A 19,201-nucleotide genomic window follows, 5' to 3' on the forward strand; every position below is an offset into this window, starting at 1 on the left:
GCACAGACCCGCTGCGCCAGGGCCAAGTCTGGGGAGACGGGTGAGTGTCTGCAAGTGCGCTCAGAGGTCGTGGTGGGGCCAGGTTATAAAGGCCTCTTTTATAATCTGCTTCTTGCAAGAAGGAGGGAGACTCCTTCACGCAGAAGGAAATGTGGAGACGTCTGAAAGCAGGAGGGGGGCCGGCCTCTGGTTGTGGCCCGAGCACTGACGAAGACTGGGGGGGGGGGGGCGCCAACGGTTCACGACTTACGTCCAAGCGCACGAGCCGTTAAAACGGGGGTTGCTGCGAAGGTGTCTCTACTCCGTAGCTACAGGGCATGTCGTTTGATTTTCGTGGCTGTGGCTTCTCGGCATGAGTGCTTGTTTCATTCTAACGTCCCTTCTACTCCCTGGGAAGGTGAAGAGCAGAGGGGGCAGTTCCACAGCTCCCACTGCTCCATTTTAGGAGAATAAGATGCACCGGCGACGCCTGGCTCTCCGGGCTGAGGTGGGCTGGGCGCCCTGGTGGTCGGGGGCGGCGACGGTCGCCTGCAGCCCACGGCAGAGCGCGCAGCAAAGGCCGCCATCTGAACGCCGAGGCTGAAGAGCAACGTCCTCTGGGTAGACTTCCATTCCGTTACGAGGCGAAATCGCAGCAAGGGACACATTTCGCCAGGCGTCTGTTTTTCATGTTTTAAATACTGGTTGGAAATGTTACCTCAAAGGGCTCTTGGTGTGGATGGAAAAATAAAAACCACGAGAAATGTTAACGACCGAAATAGGCATTTATCGGTTCTGACTGCTTTCTGAGCCCAAAACCTGTCCTTTGGAATCTCTGCTTTTGCAGATTATAAGGTCACGGCACTTTTCATTTTCATTCTTGAGTTTCTCCAGAGAACAGCTGCACACACAGGCTCAAACTTCAATACCATTTTTTTTTTTAAATGTTTTCATTGATTTCAGAGAGAGGAAGGGAGAGGGGGAGAGAGAGAAACATCAATGATGAGAGCGAAACATCGATCGGCTGCCTCCCGCACGCCCCCTGCTGGGCACCGAGCCCACAACCCGGGCGTGTGCCCTGCCCGGGAATCGACCTTCTGGTGCCGGGACGACACTCAACCACTGAGCCACACCGGCTGGGCTCTCATCGATGTTTCCGTCTCTCCCTCCCTTCTCCCTTCCTCTCTCTGAAATCAATAAAATAACATTTAAACAAAACAAAACTATGCGGCAAACTGAGAAAAGAAGTAGATCAGCTTAGAAAAAAAATAAAACAGAAGGAAAACATGGAAACATTTGCATGGGAACTAAATTAGAGAGAGTGAGGTTTCAGAGAGACGCTCAGACCGACCGGGCGGTTTCCCTGACTCACAAGCCTGTGCTTCAAACCTGCTACAGAAAGAAGTCCGGACGGCAGCTCAGGGTGAACATGCACGGAAACGTCGGAAATCACCCGACGAACACTTGGAAAAGGCAGAGCCCCTGCTTACAGCAACTTCACGGAGAGGTTCACGAAACTTTCGTCGGGAGCACTTATACCAAGGAAGCCCAGCCGAAGATACCGCCCCTTTCCTCTTACATTTTATTATCTTTCCTCTTATATTTTATTATCACAGATGTTTGTTTCCTCGGCTTCAAAGGCAAGTTTATAATATTAAAAAGCCCCGGGGCTGGTATGTAATTGTATTGTTCATCCTGGCTTTTGTTTTGTATTTACTTTGATAATAAAGAACTAAGTAAATATATCTCTTCTCGTGAAATTAAGTTTTAATTACAGGCCACTGTGGAAAACAGTAAAATCTGATGACAAATGAACATACCAGCGGCCTCCTGCACCGCAAACCTGGGAACACAGAGCTTCCAGGCGGGCAAAGCACCAGCTCCAGAGCCTCCGCCATAGAAATAAAGCCCGAGAGGGAGGTAGAACAGTGACAACAAATACTTTTATTTTTAGTTACAGATCATTTTAAACCAGGTAGCTCTGGCTGTGCTGGAGCTGAGGGACAGACAGACAGGGCACTTGTCCCTGCTGGACCAACAAGGGCCCACGTGCCAATTCAACCCTCAGGAAGGCTCAGCTCCAACTGTGTTTGGGGACCTTTGTGAAATGGGGTCAGCCTGAGGCCAGGAGGCACGTCCTGGAAGGGAGGAGAGAGGGTGAGCAGCCCTGGGGTCCACCTCCCACCCTGGGTCCCCTTCTGGGCTTCACGCCCAAACTTCAGCGACTATGAAGGAGCCTGCAGGACACCCCACCACCAGGTGTCGCTGTGGCTCTCGCTGCTCGGAACCCGTCCACCCCGTCCACCGCGTCCAAAGCACAGACCAGCGCAGGAGTCTCCAGGCCCTGTGGCCAGCACCCCCTCTGCTTTGCAAAACTGTGAACACGGAGCTTCCAGGCCAACAAACCACCAGCTCCAGAGCCTCCTTCCCGCATGTGTGTGCTTCCAGAGGAAAACAAAACCCCTCGTTCTGGGATTGCACACGCTTCCCCCGACACCTGCTCGAGGATGGAAGAAATACCTTTTATGCATGACTTTCTTTTTGCATTATTTTTTGTTGTTGTTAATCTCACCTGAGGATATTTTTCCATTGATTTCTAGAGATAGTGGAAAGGAGGGAGGGGGAGAGAGAGAAACATCGATGTGAGAGAGACACATGGACTGGTTGCCTCCCGCAGGCGCCCCCACTGGACAGGGATCGAACCTGCAACTCAGGTGCGTGCCCTTGACCAGAAGTGAACCCGGGACTCTTCAGTGCTCAGGCCCATGCTCCCACCACTGAGCCATACGGGCCAGGGCTCCCATTCTTTACATGGTCACCCAGTATGCTGTTTATCACATGCACAGTTTTCTCTTTTGGACCCCAGGGGACCCTGCGGGATCATAGACTGAAGAGCTCCAGGCAAACCTGTTAGATCGGGCCAAAGCCCCCCAGGCAGGCACCCGGAGGGCGTGTCCCTTCCCTACTGACTCCTGGCCCTTCTCTACGCGTCCTCGCTGACTTCCACTGACCTTGACTTGCATAGCATAACATTTCCTAGGGCTGGGGGGGAGTCCCCCCGACAGAGCACCTCCCAGGAAAGATTTAGAATGAATCTAAAATTTTCAGCCTCGCCCAGCCATGTATGGCTCAGCCACTGAGCATCGACCTAGGATCCAGGAGATCGAGGTTCGATTCCCAGTGAGAGCACAGGCCCGGGTTGTGGGCTCGATCCCCAGCAGGGGGCGTGCGGGAGGCAGCCGATCCATGACTCTCTCTGCCTCTCCCTTCCTCTCTCTGAAATCAATAAAGATATATTTAAAAAATTAAAATAAAAATTTCAGCCACAATCAACCTTGACTCCAGGGTGCTGAAAGGCAAAACTTTCTCATGACCTAGCGTTTTTACTTGTAAGAATCATTGGCAGGCAGACTATGGTTATTTTCAGACTTGGGTATTTGGGAGGCATTTTCTTGGAAACGAGTCAAATCTGTCATGTCTAGAAAATAACCTGACAGTATTTGTTGCTAATAGTAAAGTCTGATATTTCAAGTAGAAATGAAATTTTTGGAAAACTTGAATCACCACCATGAGTTTGTCTTCCAATTCTTATATCCTGTTCTAGTGAGATTGGTGGAAATATTAACAAGCACGATCTTAGTGATATTGGGAAACATTTGGATGATCACCGTAAGTCTGTGAACCAGTATTTTCCAAAGAGCCGACGGATGGTACAGAAGCAGGCCTGGGTAGGGGGTATTTTAAAGACAGACCGATGGGTCGCAAGGTAAGAGCGTATGAGTGATTCACTGACACAGTCCCCGGTTCCACCCTGTAACTAAATTCTGAGAAATTACTACTCCTGGAATTAATGCGATAGCAAAAAGCGATAACTGCAATGATCTGAAAGCTCCAATAAAATACTCATCCCTTTTTCAGCTAAAATCTGTCTCAGACTGGACTCCCTTCCATCGGAATCGCACATCACAAAAGACTGAAAGCGGAGGCAAGCGGGAGAGTCATCTGGCTTTCGTTAAGCCAGACGGAAGAGAGACTCGCAGAAACGTAAAACAGTGTCACCGTTCTTGATAAATTCTTTGGTCTTGCTAATATAGTTATTTTTAAAGAAATGTGTTACTTACATCGGCTTTTGTTGTTTTTAAATGAATTGATAAATGCATATATTAGAATGCCCCACCGTTCATTTCTAATAAAGTAAATATTGAGAGATGACTCAGGGCGATAAACGCTTTTTGGGGTCTTCAATAATCCGTAAGAGTTTTGCATAAAACCGAGCAATTTTGCTGTTCTGGTGTGGCTGGGACTCTTGGGCTCTTGCTCGTGGGGCTCCCTCGCCCATGTCTCCCCGGAGCCCTGTGGCCTGCAGATCCCGCGTGCAATGGACGGAGGGGCTGCTGCAGGAAACGGAGCTAAGCTGGCCTGAGGCTGGACTGGTCCCGGCTCCCTCATGGGAAGGAAGCTCTGGACATGGCTCCGATTCCGGCCCCACTGAAGCCCCAGCGACACTTCTGCTGTGACTGGAACAAGGGAGATGGGGCTCTGGAAACGCAGGGGTGCAATTCCACGGAAATAAAGCTTCTTACCACATCACACCGTCCTCCGGTGGGGCCTCTGGAAAGTCTTACTCCAGAGGTACCCCCAGGGCCCCATTTTCACGAGCAACCAGGGGGGGAGGGGGGGACGCGGCCTCTCCTATCCTGTGACAATACGGTAACTGCGCGTTTAACCGTGTGAGGGGCTCCGCCTGCTTTCCCGGCAACCGCGCTGGTTCCCCCCCGCAGCACCTCCAGGGCTGTGCTCGCTCCACGTCGTCGCCAGCACGTGTGAGGTCTCCCGTGTCACAGCCATGGCAGTGGGCGCCGGGGGCCTCCTGGGACCGGACATTGTCCTCACGATGGAGGGTGGTGGCTGTCTTCATGTGCCCACCGGCTATCTGGTGCCTTTTTCGGAGAAATGTCTACTCGGGTCCTTTGCTCGGTTTTAACTGGCACCTGTCTTTTTATTGTTGAGCTGTGCCCTTGTTCGCGGTCGGGGGGCAGCCCCCTGCAGGGTCGGTTAGCGGGTCTCCCCCAGCGGCCAATTTGAGAGCAGAGGACAAGTGGGCGGCCGCTCCCCAGGGATGCCAGTGACGGCCAGTCCCCGTCCACCCTGGACCCCACACCCTGGCTCCTGGCACAGCCCCGCTTCGCCCCGCTGCCCTCTCAGGATTGTCAGCTGTGCTCTCTCCCTTCCCCCGGAAATATAATTTAAAATACACGTTTGGTCTTTGTCCCCTTTCTGGCCCAGGTCTCTTAAAACCCTCTCGAGTGACCCGGGCAGAGACCAAGGCCTTTGTTATGCTAATGAGGGACTTGCAGCCGCCTGAGGATGGGGCTGGTTGCCAAGGAAACCCAAGTGGCGCTGGGGGGCTGGGGCTCTAGTTCCAGGGCCCCCACCTCCGGAGGCGGAGGGGCAGGGGGTGGAAGCAGCCCAACCGCCCAAGGCCAGTGACTGAGTCGGTCAGGGCACCTAAGACGCTGCCATAAAATATCCAGAGGGGGCGGGGGCTCGAGAAGCTTCCAGACTGCTGGACGCCGGTGCTGGGCCTGTGGCTGCTGGCTCCCCAGCCTGGCCCTGGGCCCCTGCCGCGTGGCTGCTCCTCATAATAAACCCGTGATTACTGAGATGTTTTTCTCTGAGGTCCGTGAGCCGCTCTGGCAAATTAAAGGAACCCAAGCAGAGGGTCCTTGAGACCTCGGACCCACAGCTGGTCCGTCGTGAGACAGGCAGGCTGCTCCTGGGCCCAGGACCCATTAACCTCACCGCCCCTACCTTCCCTTTCCTAGCCAGGTAGCCAGGTCCTAATAAAGGAGGGAGCGCAGGGAGTCAGACGTCAAGAAGCCTGACCAACCAGGGAGCCGCGTCGGACTTAATAAGCCTGATTAAGTCTGGAAGTTACCACCTCAGACTCCCCAGGGGATCTAGCAGTGCCCGGCCAGGGGATTAACACCCTTCCCTCCCCGCTTTCCAATGTCCCCGGGTATCACCATCCGCTAGCCGGGACTACGGGGGCGGGGGCAGAACCACCAAGGGGACATTCCTCTGCTGGGCCGAGGTCCCACCTGCCACGCGGAGGCCTGGGCTCCACTCCTGGCCAGTGCCCGGGCTCTGTGTTGGTTTCTGGTGGCCTGTATCTCTGTCAGAGCTGGGATCGCCTCTGATTTCTGTCCTGTCTCTTACGGTTTCTATTCTGGGAGATCGCAAGGGGCCAGCAACAGTCAGAAGCAGAGGTGACAACCTGTCTGAAGGGGCGGGGGAGGACCTGACAGTGTCCATCCTGAGCTGCGTTGGGCTCCCAGCTGGTGCTGGAGAACTGCTTGGTGGGGGGACACCGCCTCCCCCAACACTGGAACTGGGGGAGAGTCAGAAGGTCTCATTAGAGCAAGAAATCACACAGCACGCAAGTCCTAGGTGTGGACACAGAGGGACAGAACAGAGGGTGACCAAAGAGCAAAAGTTCCTTGAAAAAACTCAATACTATCGCTCGGCTCGTGTGCAAGACACAGACAGAGCAGGTGCCCACTGACCCCTGGGAGCTGCTGTCCGGTTAATAGATACTGAGGTCGAGGGAAAGGAATCACGCTTTAGGTGCCCGAGGGACGTGCGGGCACAGCTGTTAACAAACGTGGGGCTCTAGAGCCGTTTCTCTGCTTGGGGCATCCTGCTACTGTGACCCCCAAACAGGACATGGGCCCCCCCAGCCTCCTACTCTGCGCCGGGGCCTCGGGTGCAGCCCCACCCACCCAGGCAGCACCACCCACCCGGGACCTTCCTCCTGGGTGGGTGGCGTTTCCACTGCTGCCTGAGACGCGGCCCAAGTATATTAGCCAGTTGAAGTCAGGACACGGGAGAAGGGGACGCTTCTGTAAGTCAGAAGAGATTCGGGGTTCTGGCGGCGACCGCACCCACCAGCTCCACCGTCCTCTCCGGGGACCTGCGCATTCCCACGTGGACGAATGCACAAGCGACAACTCGCACCGGCCGCTGGGCTTCCTGGGGCCGGGCCCTCGAGCTTACCCCTCTGTCAGGACTGCGGTTTTTCAGGCTGAGGGAGATGCAGAAGCTGCCCCAGGTCGTCCAGCGTATCCGTGCAGCTGGGACTGGCGCTCAAGCCGCCTGACTGCAGTGTCATCCTGCCAAAGGCCCGGGGAGCCCTCAGTGCCAAGTGAGCCCCTTAGGCGAGAGATGCAGGACGGAGCCCAGCGAGCTCCTGTGCTCCCAGGGCTCGGGGTGGGTGGGAGCGGCGGGGAACACAGAAACGACACGCGCCGGGGCCCTGAGAGGATGGGGGTGCTGATGGACACGGAGCACCTGGGAGGGCTCCTTCCCTGCGGCGAGCTTCACGCCAAGACCTGGGGAAGTGGGGAAACTGCCGTGTCCACGGGAAGAGGGTTCTGGGAGAGGAGAGCCAATGCCAGGCTCTGGCAGGCGTGCCCGGCCGTGTGGGACGCAGGTGGCCAGTGTGGCTGACCCTGGCACTGCCAGCAGAGGGCCGGGCGGGAGCTGGGGAATCCTGGGCGCAGGGGAGGACTTGGCCTTGGTCCTGAGCGAGGGGCAGAGCACACGGCTGGCAGTCGGCTACTCTGATGGGACAGAGCGCAGATGTCCAGGGGGCCAGGCAGGAGGAAGCTGCAGGGCCCCCGACCCGGGCCATGGGCCCCCTGAGGACACAGCGACTGGGTGAGGCAGAGAGGACTCAAGGGCCACGCTGAGGTCTGCAAGGATGGAGTTTTCACCTAATGAGCAGGGGACGGACAGGACGGGGCACGTTGGGGGGCCTGTGGACGTTACGGGTGACACACCTAACGGACGCCCAAGCACCAGGACGTTCAACGGCCCCGTCGACTACAGCGAAGCCGAGGAAAACGGGCCAATGCCCTGCCCGTGAGCAGCTTGGGGCCCTTCCTGGCACCATGCACGAGAGGCTCACGTTACGTTGTCCCAACACCCCCATGAGTTGGTGTCACTGTCCCCGGTCCCCTGTTGGGCTCTAGGACATCACTGAGTAACCCGTTTCCACGTCAAGCCTGGGCCACGGCAGAGCCACTGGGGACGAGCCTCCCCGACTCTCAGGCTCAACTACAGTGAGCAAGGCCCGGGAGCGGGTGGCCGGGGCTGCTTCCCGCTGGCAGGGGGAGGGTGTGGGCACCGCCTCTGGGCTCGGGGACAGGACGCCGGACAGTCCCCACCCCGGTGACCTCACTCTTAGAGTCAATACCCCGATATTCTCAGTTCTAATTTGAAGACCACCGACCTGCTTGGTTTGCCTTTGATTTATGCCTTATGCCAAAAATAAGTACTGATGAGAAAAAAAATCTATTACTAAAAAAATAATAAGTGCCAATGGGAAGTTCTGTGTATTTATTTTTATGTCACAAAAGAAAAAACTGGGGCATAAAAGAACGCAGCCAGTGAGAGCAAAGGATGAACGTGGGCTGCTCCGTGGGGAGCCCGGGAAACGCTTCTGGGAGAGAATCGGTCTGAACTGCCCCCGAAATGTGTTTCCCCAAAGCACAGGTTTAAAGGTCCTCTGTTCCCCAGAAACCTGACAAACTGTGACCCGAGGGGGACTTTCCATTATTCCAGCCAGACGGTGAAGAACCGCCCTCGGGAGGGGGTGCGGAGAAGGCGGCAGGGCTGCCCCCCGAGCTGCGGGTCTCGCTGTGCCCCACGGTGGCCTCAGCAGCGTCGGCCCCGTCCTAGTGCGGGGGCAGTGACCACGTCCTTTGTCATCTTTACTTTCCTGTGTTTGAGTTGAGTAAATTCCCCGTACATTTTAAAAAGTATTTTAAAATTGATTTTGAGAGAGAGAGGAAAGAAGAGGGAGAGAGAAACACCGATCGGCGGCCTCCTGCACGCCTCATACCGGGGACCAAGCTGGCAACCTGGGCATGTGCCTGACCGGGAACCGACCCTGTGACCTTGCAGTGCCCAGACGGCGCCCAGCCCACTGAGCCACAGCGGCCAGGGCTCCCGGTGGACTCTAACCTTAGTGGGAGTGTGTCCCTTCTGAAGAAATGACAGCCCCTCTCCGGGAGCGAGGGGAGCAGACACGTCCCCCTTTGTTCTCCGGCAGGTGGGAGGTTCTCCCTTCATTTTATTTCCAAGCCCAACTCATTAAAACGACCACAAGTCGGGAGCAGTTGAGGGGTTGGTTCTCTTCTAAGGCCCCGATTGCAGGGTAAATTACTGGGTATTTAGCAACTGACGTGATCCTCTCGTCACACAGACTGACACACGCTGGAGCGCCCCCGAGTCCGTCCCGTCCCTGGCTCTCCGCCCCGAGGCTCACCCACCGTCCGTCCGTTCTTGCTATTTCCACTGTCCCTACGGCCCCACCTAACAGCTGACCAGCCGGCCTGCCTGCCCCTGTCCTCTCTGTCCAGCTTTCCCTGCACTGGACGTGTCGATAAAGATGCAGATATGTATAGAGATATACACACAGATGTGGAAATAGATGTGAGTGATACAGGTACAGATTCAGATACAGATACAGACACAGATACAGATATAGACACATACAGATACAGATAGATACAGATGTAGATACAGATATACACACAGTTACAGATACAGACATAGATACAGATACAGATAGACACAGACAGATACAGATATACACACAGTTACAGATACAGACATAGATAGAGATACAGATAGATACAGACAGATACAGATACACATACAGTTACAGATACAGACATAGATACAGATACAGATAGACACAGTTACAGATATGGACACAGACATGGATATAGACGGGATATAAATAGATTTATTACGGTATCCGATCACTCACTTATAGAGCCCCAGAGCCCCAGGATCTGTCGCCTGCCAGCTGGAGATCCAGGGGAGCTGGGGCTGTAACTCACTCTGAGTCCAAAGGCCCAGGAACTGGGCGGCCGGAGGGGTAAGTCCTGGTCTGACTACGGAAAAAATGACCTGAACCTGCGCACCAGGGGATCCGGCGTTCAAGGGCTGGAAAGGGACGTCCCGGCTCAAGAGAAGAGCAAATTGCTGCTCCGGCTGCCTCCGTGCTCTCGCCAGGCCCCCACAGACTGCGTGACGCCCGCCCACTCGCAATGGGGGGGGGGGTCTGCCATGCTCGGTCTATGGCTTCCACAGACACCCGCCCAGATACCCCGAAACGATGTCCCACCAGCTCCCCGGCAGACCTCAGCCCGGCCGAGCTGACACACAACTGCCCCTCGCTCTGCCCTGCACGGCGGGTCTCCGCTGGACACCGCAGCCCGGGCCATTTGGAGGGAGGACACCGGCCCCTGCTGGCATCTCAGCACCTGCGGTTGGTGATCAACTCCCAGCAGAGGGAAGCGGCCTCTCAGAGCTGGGAGGTGCCTTCCTGCCCCAGCGAAAGGCTCAGGCTCGGGCAGGGAACAGGCAGCTTTGACTCAGCCTATTTTAAGCCTCACGCCAGATGTGAAGCATCTGGGGGGCCCAAAGGACTGGGCTGCCTCTCCCAGTCACATGGACAGGGTTTAGAGTGAAACACAGTCGGCTGCACAGGAGGGAAGGAGGTAGGGGTGGCTCCTGCAAAGGCCTCTCTGGGTGGCCTGCACCTCGGCGATCGGCTGTGGCGGGAACCTGGTCCTGCTCAGCTGTCCCTGCTGTCCTGAGGGATGGAACTCAACACGGGACGGTGTGAGTGCAGCTCGAATATGCGCAGGCGATGAATGCCGTGCATTTCTCAATTAATCAAGACCAAGCTCACGGCTGGGTTTCGAATCTGGGACTGAGAGAATCAACATGCAGAGCAGGTGTCAGAGGTCACGATGGAGCCCTGGCTGCCGCGGCTCAGCTGGTTGAGCACCATCCTGTGCACCGAAAGGCTGCGGGTTCGATTCCCGGTCAGGGCACGTGCCTGGGTTTCGGGGTTGATCCCCAGTAGGGGGCGTGGGGAGGCAGGCAGCTGATCGATGTTTCTCTCATCGATGTTTCTCTGTCTCTCTCCCTCTCCCTTCCTCTCTCTCTAAATATCAATAAAAAATCTTAAAGAAAAACCCATGATGAATATAAACAGGGAGCAAAATTTGGGGAAAGAGAAATCAAGAACATTACTGATCTTAAACAAAACGCCAGTTTTGCAGGAGACGCGAGGCGTGAAGACCTCTGGAGAGATGAGATGTGCTCTGAACAGCAGGCTGCCTGCTGGGAGCCAGGCGCAGGCTCCTGGGCACTTGAAGTGGCCACTGCAGCATCAAAAAATGACACTGGGTGTCAGAGACTTGGTGTGAAGTCATTAGTGAAATATCTCATTCACCACATTCACAGTGATTGCAGTTAGCGCAATAATATTTTGGAGAGACTGTTTTAAAATATAGTGTTAAGAGTTCATTTCACTCTTCCTTTTAAGTTTTTAAAATGCAACTCCTAGACAATTTAAATTTAGACCTCGATGGGTGTTTTTTTTAATCCTGGCCTGAGGATGTTTTTTCTATTGCTTTTCAGAGAGAGTAGAAGGGAGGGGGGGAGAGAGAGACATCGATTGGTGGCCTCCCACAAGCTCCCTGGCTGGGCTGGGGATCGAGCCTGCAGCCGAGGTACATGCCCTCGGCTGGAATCGAACCCGGGACCCTTCAGTCCACAGGCCAATGCTCTAGCCGCTGAGCCAAACCGGCCAGGGCTACACCTCGACGGTTTGACTGTATTTCTAAGGGATGGTGCTGATCTGAGAGGAGTGGCAGAAGGACCAGCAGTGCCAACCTGGAACTGAAGACTTGGACATGAAGGGACCAGAATGGTCCTCGGGGAGCATCTGCGCCGCCTCAGAGAAAAGTAACAGAGGACGATGAATGGGAGACTGTGACTGAACTCGGCTCATTGGCATATTTAATTGGCCCGCAGAGCGTTAACCTTCAAAACGTTTTAATTATTCATTTAATAGAAATTTGTTGTCAACTTTTAAAAAATAGCACCTCTCATAGAAAAATTCTCTTCTCTCCTGCTTGAAAAATAAAAACATCGGGTAGAACCTCTCCTATGTTCCACCAGCAGGATGTGGCCAGCACTTGGGGCAGGTGCCGTGCAGACACTGTGTGTAGTTTGCCACAGTCCCCACCATGCCCTACTGTCTCCTGGAGCCTGAAATTAAAGGCTGGCTGTTGTCGACGACCATCAGGCACACGGTCATGCTTCTTGTTGTAGCCTTACAAGGAAATAAAATGTCATATGGCAGCAAGAGCCAGTCACAAATTCTGTACGTGGCTCTCTGGGTCACTTGTGTTTGCGACCTCTGCTCCACGGACAGGACGGAGCAGAGCTGAAGGCGCTGAGTCAGTCTGGGCGTCTATGTGATTGTCAGAACTACCTTCAGAGTCCTGCCCTCTAATCACAGTGGTTTTATGCCTTTTATATGTGCTAGTCTCCTTCTGGGTATCATTACCTCATATAATGAAAAACTGCGGCAAAAACTACTTTCAGATGGAACATTCAATGAAAATTATAAAAGTAAAATTCATAAGTAAATGATCTTTGCGCCTGAACTGCTCTGTACACAGTCTGCTGAAGTGTCCTTAGTTTCCAGTCTATCTAAAGATGTCTTTCTCCTTGAGAAGACATCCAGGACTCCCTGCTGACAGTCCCCTCAGCCTCCAAACACGCCATCGCACTGCCCTCCAGCCCCCAGGTTTCCAGTGAGAAATTAACTCTCAGCCTTCTTAAGGAGGAGTTCCACACCCTTAACATCTACCCCTCTCCTTCCACTCTCTGCCTTCTGACAGTTCATAATATCTGTGTGGATCTCTTTGAGTTTATCCTAGTTGAGGTCCACTTATCTTCTTGGATATGCAGATCCATGTCTTTCATCGAACTTGGGGAGTTTACATCAGCTATTCTTCCTGTCCCCCTCCTCCTGGGGTTCCCCTTAAGTACAGTTGGCTAACAGTGTCCCCCGGTCTCTGGGGCTCGGCTGGTTGCTCTTCGCTCCTTTGCCTTTCCACGCTTTGGACTGGATATGAAGCTGACTCTCTGCTGTTCATGTGCAAACACGCTGACCCCCTCTAGTGAATATTTTATTTCAGTTACTGTACTTTTTTCCAATTTTTGTATTGTGGTAAAGTACACATAACATAGAATGTACCATCTTAACCAGGTTTAAGTGAATAGCCCAGTAACATTAAGTCACTCATATTGCTGCGCCACCCCCACCCCATCCATCCCCAGAACTGTTTTTGGCTTGAAAAGTAAAATTCTGGGCCCATCAAACAATAACTCGCCATTCTCTCTCCCACCAGGCCCTGGCAACCACCAGTCTACCTCCTGATTCTACGATTTCGACCACACCAAGTACATAGAATTGTGCGGTGTTTGTCTTTCTGTGGTTGGCTTATTTTATTTAGCACAATGTTGTAGCCTGTGGCAGAGACCTGTCCCTTTGTAAATCTGAGTAATATCCTACTGCACGAATATACCACATTTTGGTAATTCATTCATCTGTCAATGAACACTTGAGTCGCATCGGCAGGAAAGGGAGGAAGCCTCAGCTGGCAGACTCAGGAGTCCCTCTCATTATAAGGATAGTCCCTCTTTAGCTTTAGCTGTGGGAAGAACAGAAAAGCAAAAAATGTCCCTCCTAAGAATTTAAAACCACAGCCCAAAATGTCAAAGACATGTGGCTAAGATTCACACCACCTGTGTGGCCCAGAAACCCAGACTTAAACTCTGACTTAAAGCGACGGAGACACCAGGCAGAGGCACAGCAAACCCTCTTTACGTGAATCTGTGTTAAATATAGACCTCAAAGGAATCCCACAGAAAAATGTCCAGGAGACAGGAGCTCCAATCTGCATATCACTGGGCAGAAAAGTAAACATTACAACCAGACAGTAAAATGAAACAGCAAGTTCTGCAAGTTGCTCTTACAAACAGACCAGAATGTCCAGAAAATATCAATAAACAGAAGGTGGCATTGGAAACAAGAGGCTGTCAAAACTGTGTGGAAAATTTAGACTAAAAAGCATTCTCAAAATGAGTGTCTAATAGTGAGAAGTAGCCAATGACATCATGAATTCAGTAGAGGGGTTGACACCAGGTCAGACCACTGGAAAGATCAATGAGCCAAATCGAGTTCACCGAGAAGAGGAATTAGCAGGTAACCGAATAAACCACTAGGAAAAACTACACACGTATGTACGAAACTGACTCACACGCACAAAAACTAGGCCATCCGAGCTGTCCCACAGCGTTAAAGACATCGGGCCCATGAATGGACAGGCGGGTCCACTGGGCACTCGCAGGCATCAGCCAGCCAATTCACGGACTTTGAAAATGGCATGATTTTGGGGATGTATTAAGTGTGGTTTCAACGAAATCTAATCCATAAACATATTTTTACTCATCTGGGAGGCCAGTGGAATTTTGCTTCCTCTCTTGTCTTTTTTCTGAACCTAAAGTGACCGTAGAATACACTCATCCCTTATGTGACCCGTCTTCTCACTGCCGCGCCTGGAGAGGAAACCACAAGGCCGCCTGCCTGAGGCTGCGTCACATTTGCTTGTCATGACCCGGATGCAACGCTAAAGAAAGCCGATAAAATTAACTGAATTCTTATGAGTCATACTTAAGTACCTGTGATCAATACATTTAAAGTGAACCACCATAAACTCTACAGGAATATTTCCATATTGCCCTTTACTTAAAAACCCATTTTATAAATAAGCAAGTCAATCTGATATTTCCTTTTATATGTATGCCTGTACGCATTAGATACAGCCTTTAAGAACTTTCTTTTCTTTTTCTTTTTCCCCCCAAATTGTTCCCTCTGACAGGACATGAGACAACACCCAGTGTGCTTGAGTTTTAAAAGCATATTCCCTTTGCCCACTTGAATGACCAACAAAGACAAAAGTCCAACTAGCAAAGTGAAAAGAGGGTCTTGTCCTTAAGGACTTTTAAGTGATTACTTATTGGCTGTAATATCAATCATAAGTAAAATATTGAAACATAAAGTACTGTGAAAAATTACATCCTATGATAAATAGTGCAATGAGACAGGTATAAATATATTCGAATACATTTTTTATCTTTCCATTGGGAAGACAAATTACCTTGCTTGAAGATGGTATCAGACCCCAAATGATCACAAATGCATTTTGTGTACTTCCAAATAATATGCAAAAACAGTCATTAGCATAAGAGTGCTTGGTAACAAGCAGCTCATTAGCATAAGTATGTTTGGTAACAAACAGCTCATTAGCATAAGGGCCTTTGGTAACTAACAGCTCATTAGCATAAGGGCCTTTGGTAAGCCCCCTGCCCACCAGAGTCTGGACCCGGGGCTGTTACAGGGAAAGGTTAACACGGGTCCTGTGCCATCAAGTCTAGGGTGAAAACACCCAGGTGGCTCTCAGGTTGGACAGTGAGGCTCTGGCGAGTCACGTGACCGCTGCCAGCCACCCAGCCAGGTGACCCTCCCTCCCCGGCCCGCCAGGTGGTACTCACAGCTGGAGAAGATCAGCGGGCAGGAGTGCTCGTCCATGGGGAAGTGGTGCAGCTGCAGCTGGCACTCGGCATTGATGGTGAGCCTGCGGGAGCCAAGGTTACTCTCAAGGTCAGCCAGCCAGAACCCAGCAGAGTCACTTTACCACAGTGGGGGGGAGCAGGGTGGGGCGTCAGCACCTGTACCTCGCTCCTGGCAGTGGCTCCATCCAGTGAGTGTCATCACTGGGTGGCTTTGTGTCCCATCACTTTATATTGCTTTAATTATCAGTAGCCGAGAAGCTTCAGTTAGTAAAACTGTGCTTAGAAGTAAAAGCCAAGTCAGAAAGGATGGTGTGTCCTAAGTCCTTGTTTTTAGTCTGTTTGGCTGGATTGGATCCTTCCTCCTTTGAAACTGGTGCACACGTCTCAATAGGTAAAATGCCCAAAGAATCCACATGTGGGGGGTCATATTTGGACAACTCCCCCCGGACTGGGAGGTGGGGGCTGCACATTTGAGTGCTGCATGCTGCAGGGCAGACAGCCCTGGAGTCGGAGTTTCATAGGATCCCGGGCCGGCCACCCCTCCCTCTGGTTTGCTGACACTGCCTCCAGGTCCAAGTCTTGCTCATATTCCTCTAGGACCCAGGGGGGAGCAGCTATTACAAACCCGGCTCAGTGCAGCTCAGCTGCAGAGCCCCCTGCGGGACTGTCCTGTCGCTCCTCGCAAAGTTACGGGCCATGCAAAGCTCATGACACTGGGGGTGTGTGTGTGTGGGGGGGTGCTCAGGGGCTGCTGTCTGCCTTCACCCTGCCAGGAGGAAGCGGGTCACCATCCTCTGGGGCTGGCTGTGAAATGCCCTTCAGACCCGCAGGAGCAGATGTCACAGGCTGAGGCCCCCGAGAATCTGGGGTCCGGAAGCTCTGGGTTGGAAACAGGAATGTGGGAATCCCCAGCGTGGATGTGCCTTTTAAAGTCGTGGGAACGAGCCCTGGCCGGCGCTGCTCTGTGGTTAGAGCATGCCCGCCCCCCCATGCCGGAGGGTCATGAGTTCGATTCCCAGCCTGGGTCACAGGTTCGATCCCTGGCTGGTGGCGGTGCCTGCAGGAGGCAACCAACAGATCTCGCTCTCTCCCTGTCCCCCTCCCTCTCTCCTTTCCACTCTATCTAAAAAAAAAAAAAAAAATGAATTAACAAAAAAATAAAAAAGGGTTAACAAAAAATAATAAAAAATAAAGTCGTGGGAAGGAATGAGCTAAGCCCTAAGGTAAGTGGAAAGGGAGGCACACGATGGGGAAGGCGAGGCACCGGAGCAGAGGGGAGGGGCGGCCAGAGCAGGCGCGAGAGCAGGGAGAGGCCGGGCGCTCAGGAGGGCAGTGCCCCTAAGGTCCCGTGCGGGTCCCCACGCCCGGTGAGCAGGAAGGCACCGCTGTGGCATGGAGCAGCCCGCGTCTGATCAGACGCCACCCCAGGGGGAAAACACCCTGGTGACACCAGTTCCCCTTGGGGATGTGGGTGCTCAGCTCACTTCTGCAGAGCCCAGCTTCCCTCCCTGGCCAGGTTCCGGGAGGAGCGCGCCTGGCAGGGCAGCCGCCTTTCCAGGGGGACGCGTGGGGAACGCCCTCTAGGCTGGGCTTCCCCCTGTGGTCTGGGTTGGTTAATTTGCTATAATTACATTTGTTAATTAGTGCGCCAAGACATCTTCATTTTCGTAGCTCAGTGGGCCCGTGGGTTAAATAGATTAAGGATAATTCCCACGGCCCGCTTCCAGCAGAAATGGATGCTGAGGAGGAAGCGAGTTTATGCCCCGGGCCGTGGGCGCCTTTATTTGTGCGCACGTGGCGTCCGGCCAGCGTGGCGACCAGGACAGGCCAGGGGAGCAGGCGGAGGCCCGCCCCCACGACGGTCAGCCGGGGCCCCGGCGCTCACCTGAGCGTGTAGAGGATCTTGCCGTCGTTCCAGATGCGCAGCAGCTGGTTGGGCGTGGTGATCCAGTGCGCCTCGGCCGTCTTGGAGTTGCGGAAGATGGTGTCGGGGATCCAGATGAGCCCCACCATGTTGCTGTTCAGCGTCAGGATCTTCATAGTGCTGTTGAACCGGAGGCGACTGTCCGTCCAGGTCTGGGCAAAAAATATATCAATTTGGTATTCCTGAAACAGAGCAACGGGGCAGGGCGGTGCTGTTAGTGGGGTGTCGGGGACTTGGCTTCGTCCCCAGAGCTGCGGTTCTCCTGTGCGCGGCCTGCCCTCCCCACGTCTTTTCTTTTTCCTTTTTTGTTTTACAGAGAGTGTGAGAGGGAGGGAGAGAGAAACACCGACGCGGGAGAGACACATCCACTGGTTGCCTCCCACAGGCCTCCCCGCCGGAATCGAACCCGGGACCCTCGGTGCGCCAGCTGAGGCTCTGACCGCCGTGCGCGCTGGCCAGGGCCCGTCCTTGCTCTCGGTGCTGGACGCAGCGCCTGGCTCAGCACCGTAAACACTCAGCTCGCGCGGATCTAGGCTGTCGGTCAGCCTATAAACGCTCCGTACCCTTCAACTGTCACAAGCACGTGGCACGAGGGGCCCGCAGGCAGCTGGATGTATTTCAGAGCAAGTCCAAGCTTCACCAGGCAGCAGGACCTACGGGAGCCTCCACTCTCTCGTCTGTAAAATGGGTGGAAGAGTCGTGTCCACCTCCTAACGGGGTTATAGAGCGGGAAGGAAATGACTTTGAAAGACCCCTCACGCCCAGCCTGGAACAAGCGACGGACAATCACGGTCGTCTTCACTCAAGAGTCTTCTCAACACAACCCACTTCGGAAGGAACAGCCAGAGGAAGGCAGCAAGGAGCCAAGGGCCCACAGCCCCGAGGCACAGGCCGGTTCCAGCGGAGGGCGCAGGCCGGGCCCGGCACACCCAGCGCCGAGCGGTCCCCGCGCTCACAGTGACAGCGAGGCTTTGCTGTGACCGTCAGGCATCACAGAGGAAATGACCATGGAAATGGCCCTGACCGTGCCCGAGGGGCCTGCCCAGGACGCGGGTGGGTCTCTGTGCTTTCCCCCCCTCCGGCGGAGCGTGCACCACCCAGGGGGACTGTGGGCATCAGAGACGAGCCTGCCCGGCCCGTGTGGCGCCGCTGGCTGGGCACCTCCTGGCACAGGGAGGCTGATGGTCCCGTTCCCGGTCGGGGCACATTCGGGAGGCGACCCGTCCACGTTTCTCTCACAGTGGTATTTCTCTCTCTCTTTCCCTGCCCCTCTCTAAGCATGTCTTTGGGTAAGGATTGAAAGAGAAAAAGATGAGTTTGCGGGAGACCCCCCTGCTTGCGGGGGGCGCGCTCTACAGGTGCAGGAGAGAGTGTCTTCCCTGCGCGAGGGAACCTGCTGTGTCCGCGCTGGGCTGCATTTCGTACTGGCTGGGACAGGTCTCCAGGACACCCCGCTTTGCGTGTCCTTCCAGAATGACAGTGACCCCCCGTAACCAGGCGCCGCTCAGAAGTGCTCACCCTCGCCCCAAAGGGAACCCCGAGGCCTTAGGGTGCAGGACCGGGCAGTAAGACTGCAGAGAAAGCTGCGTCGGGGGCCGAGTAAGCGAGATTTTTATTTTGTGTCGTTTGGTTTTTCCCCTGGAAGAACTGCCTTGGGCTCGCTCTCCTGTCACCGAGCTTGAAAATCAGGGTTTGCACTGACTGACTTTAGAGGGGGGGGGAGAGAGAAACTGATGCGCTCCCCCCTCACTCGGCGGCACTGCCTGATTCCTGGGTGTGCCC

General features: G+C 54.0%; 1 protein-coding gene across 2 annotated transcripts in view; it reads right to left on the bottom strand.

Moving 5' to 3' along the window:
- The window catches only part of GABRG3 (gamma-aminobutyric acid type A receptor subunit gamma3), a gene marked incomplete at both ends in the record, with an annotated part of 209,399 nt that overhangs the window by 64,890 nt on the left and 125,308 nt on the right, over positions 1-19,201 (bottom strand). For both annotated transcript variants that reach the window (XM_081124442.1, XM_081124441.1), the window contains 2 exons: positions 15,475-15,557; positions 17,381-17,601. In XM_081124442.1, coding sequence (XP_080980568.1) covers positions 15,475-15,557; positions 17,381-17,601 — 304 coding nt within the window. The remainder of the gene's footprint in view (positions 1-15,474; positions 15,558-17,380; positions 17,602-19,201) is intronic.

This window comes from Miniopterus schreibersii (genome assembly GCF_964146895.1).
Source record: "Miniopterus schreibersii genome assembly, chromosome: 22".
NCBI classification, from domain to species: domain Eukaryota; kingdom Metazoa; phylum Chordata; class Mammalia; order Chiroptera; family Miniopteridae; genus Miniopterus; species Miniopterus schreibersii.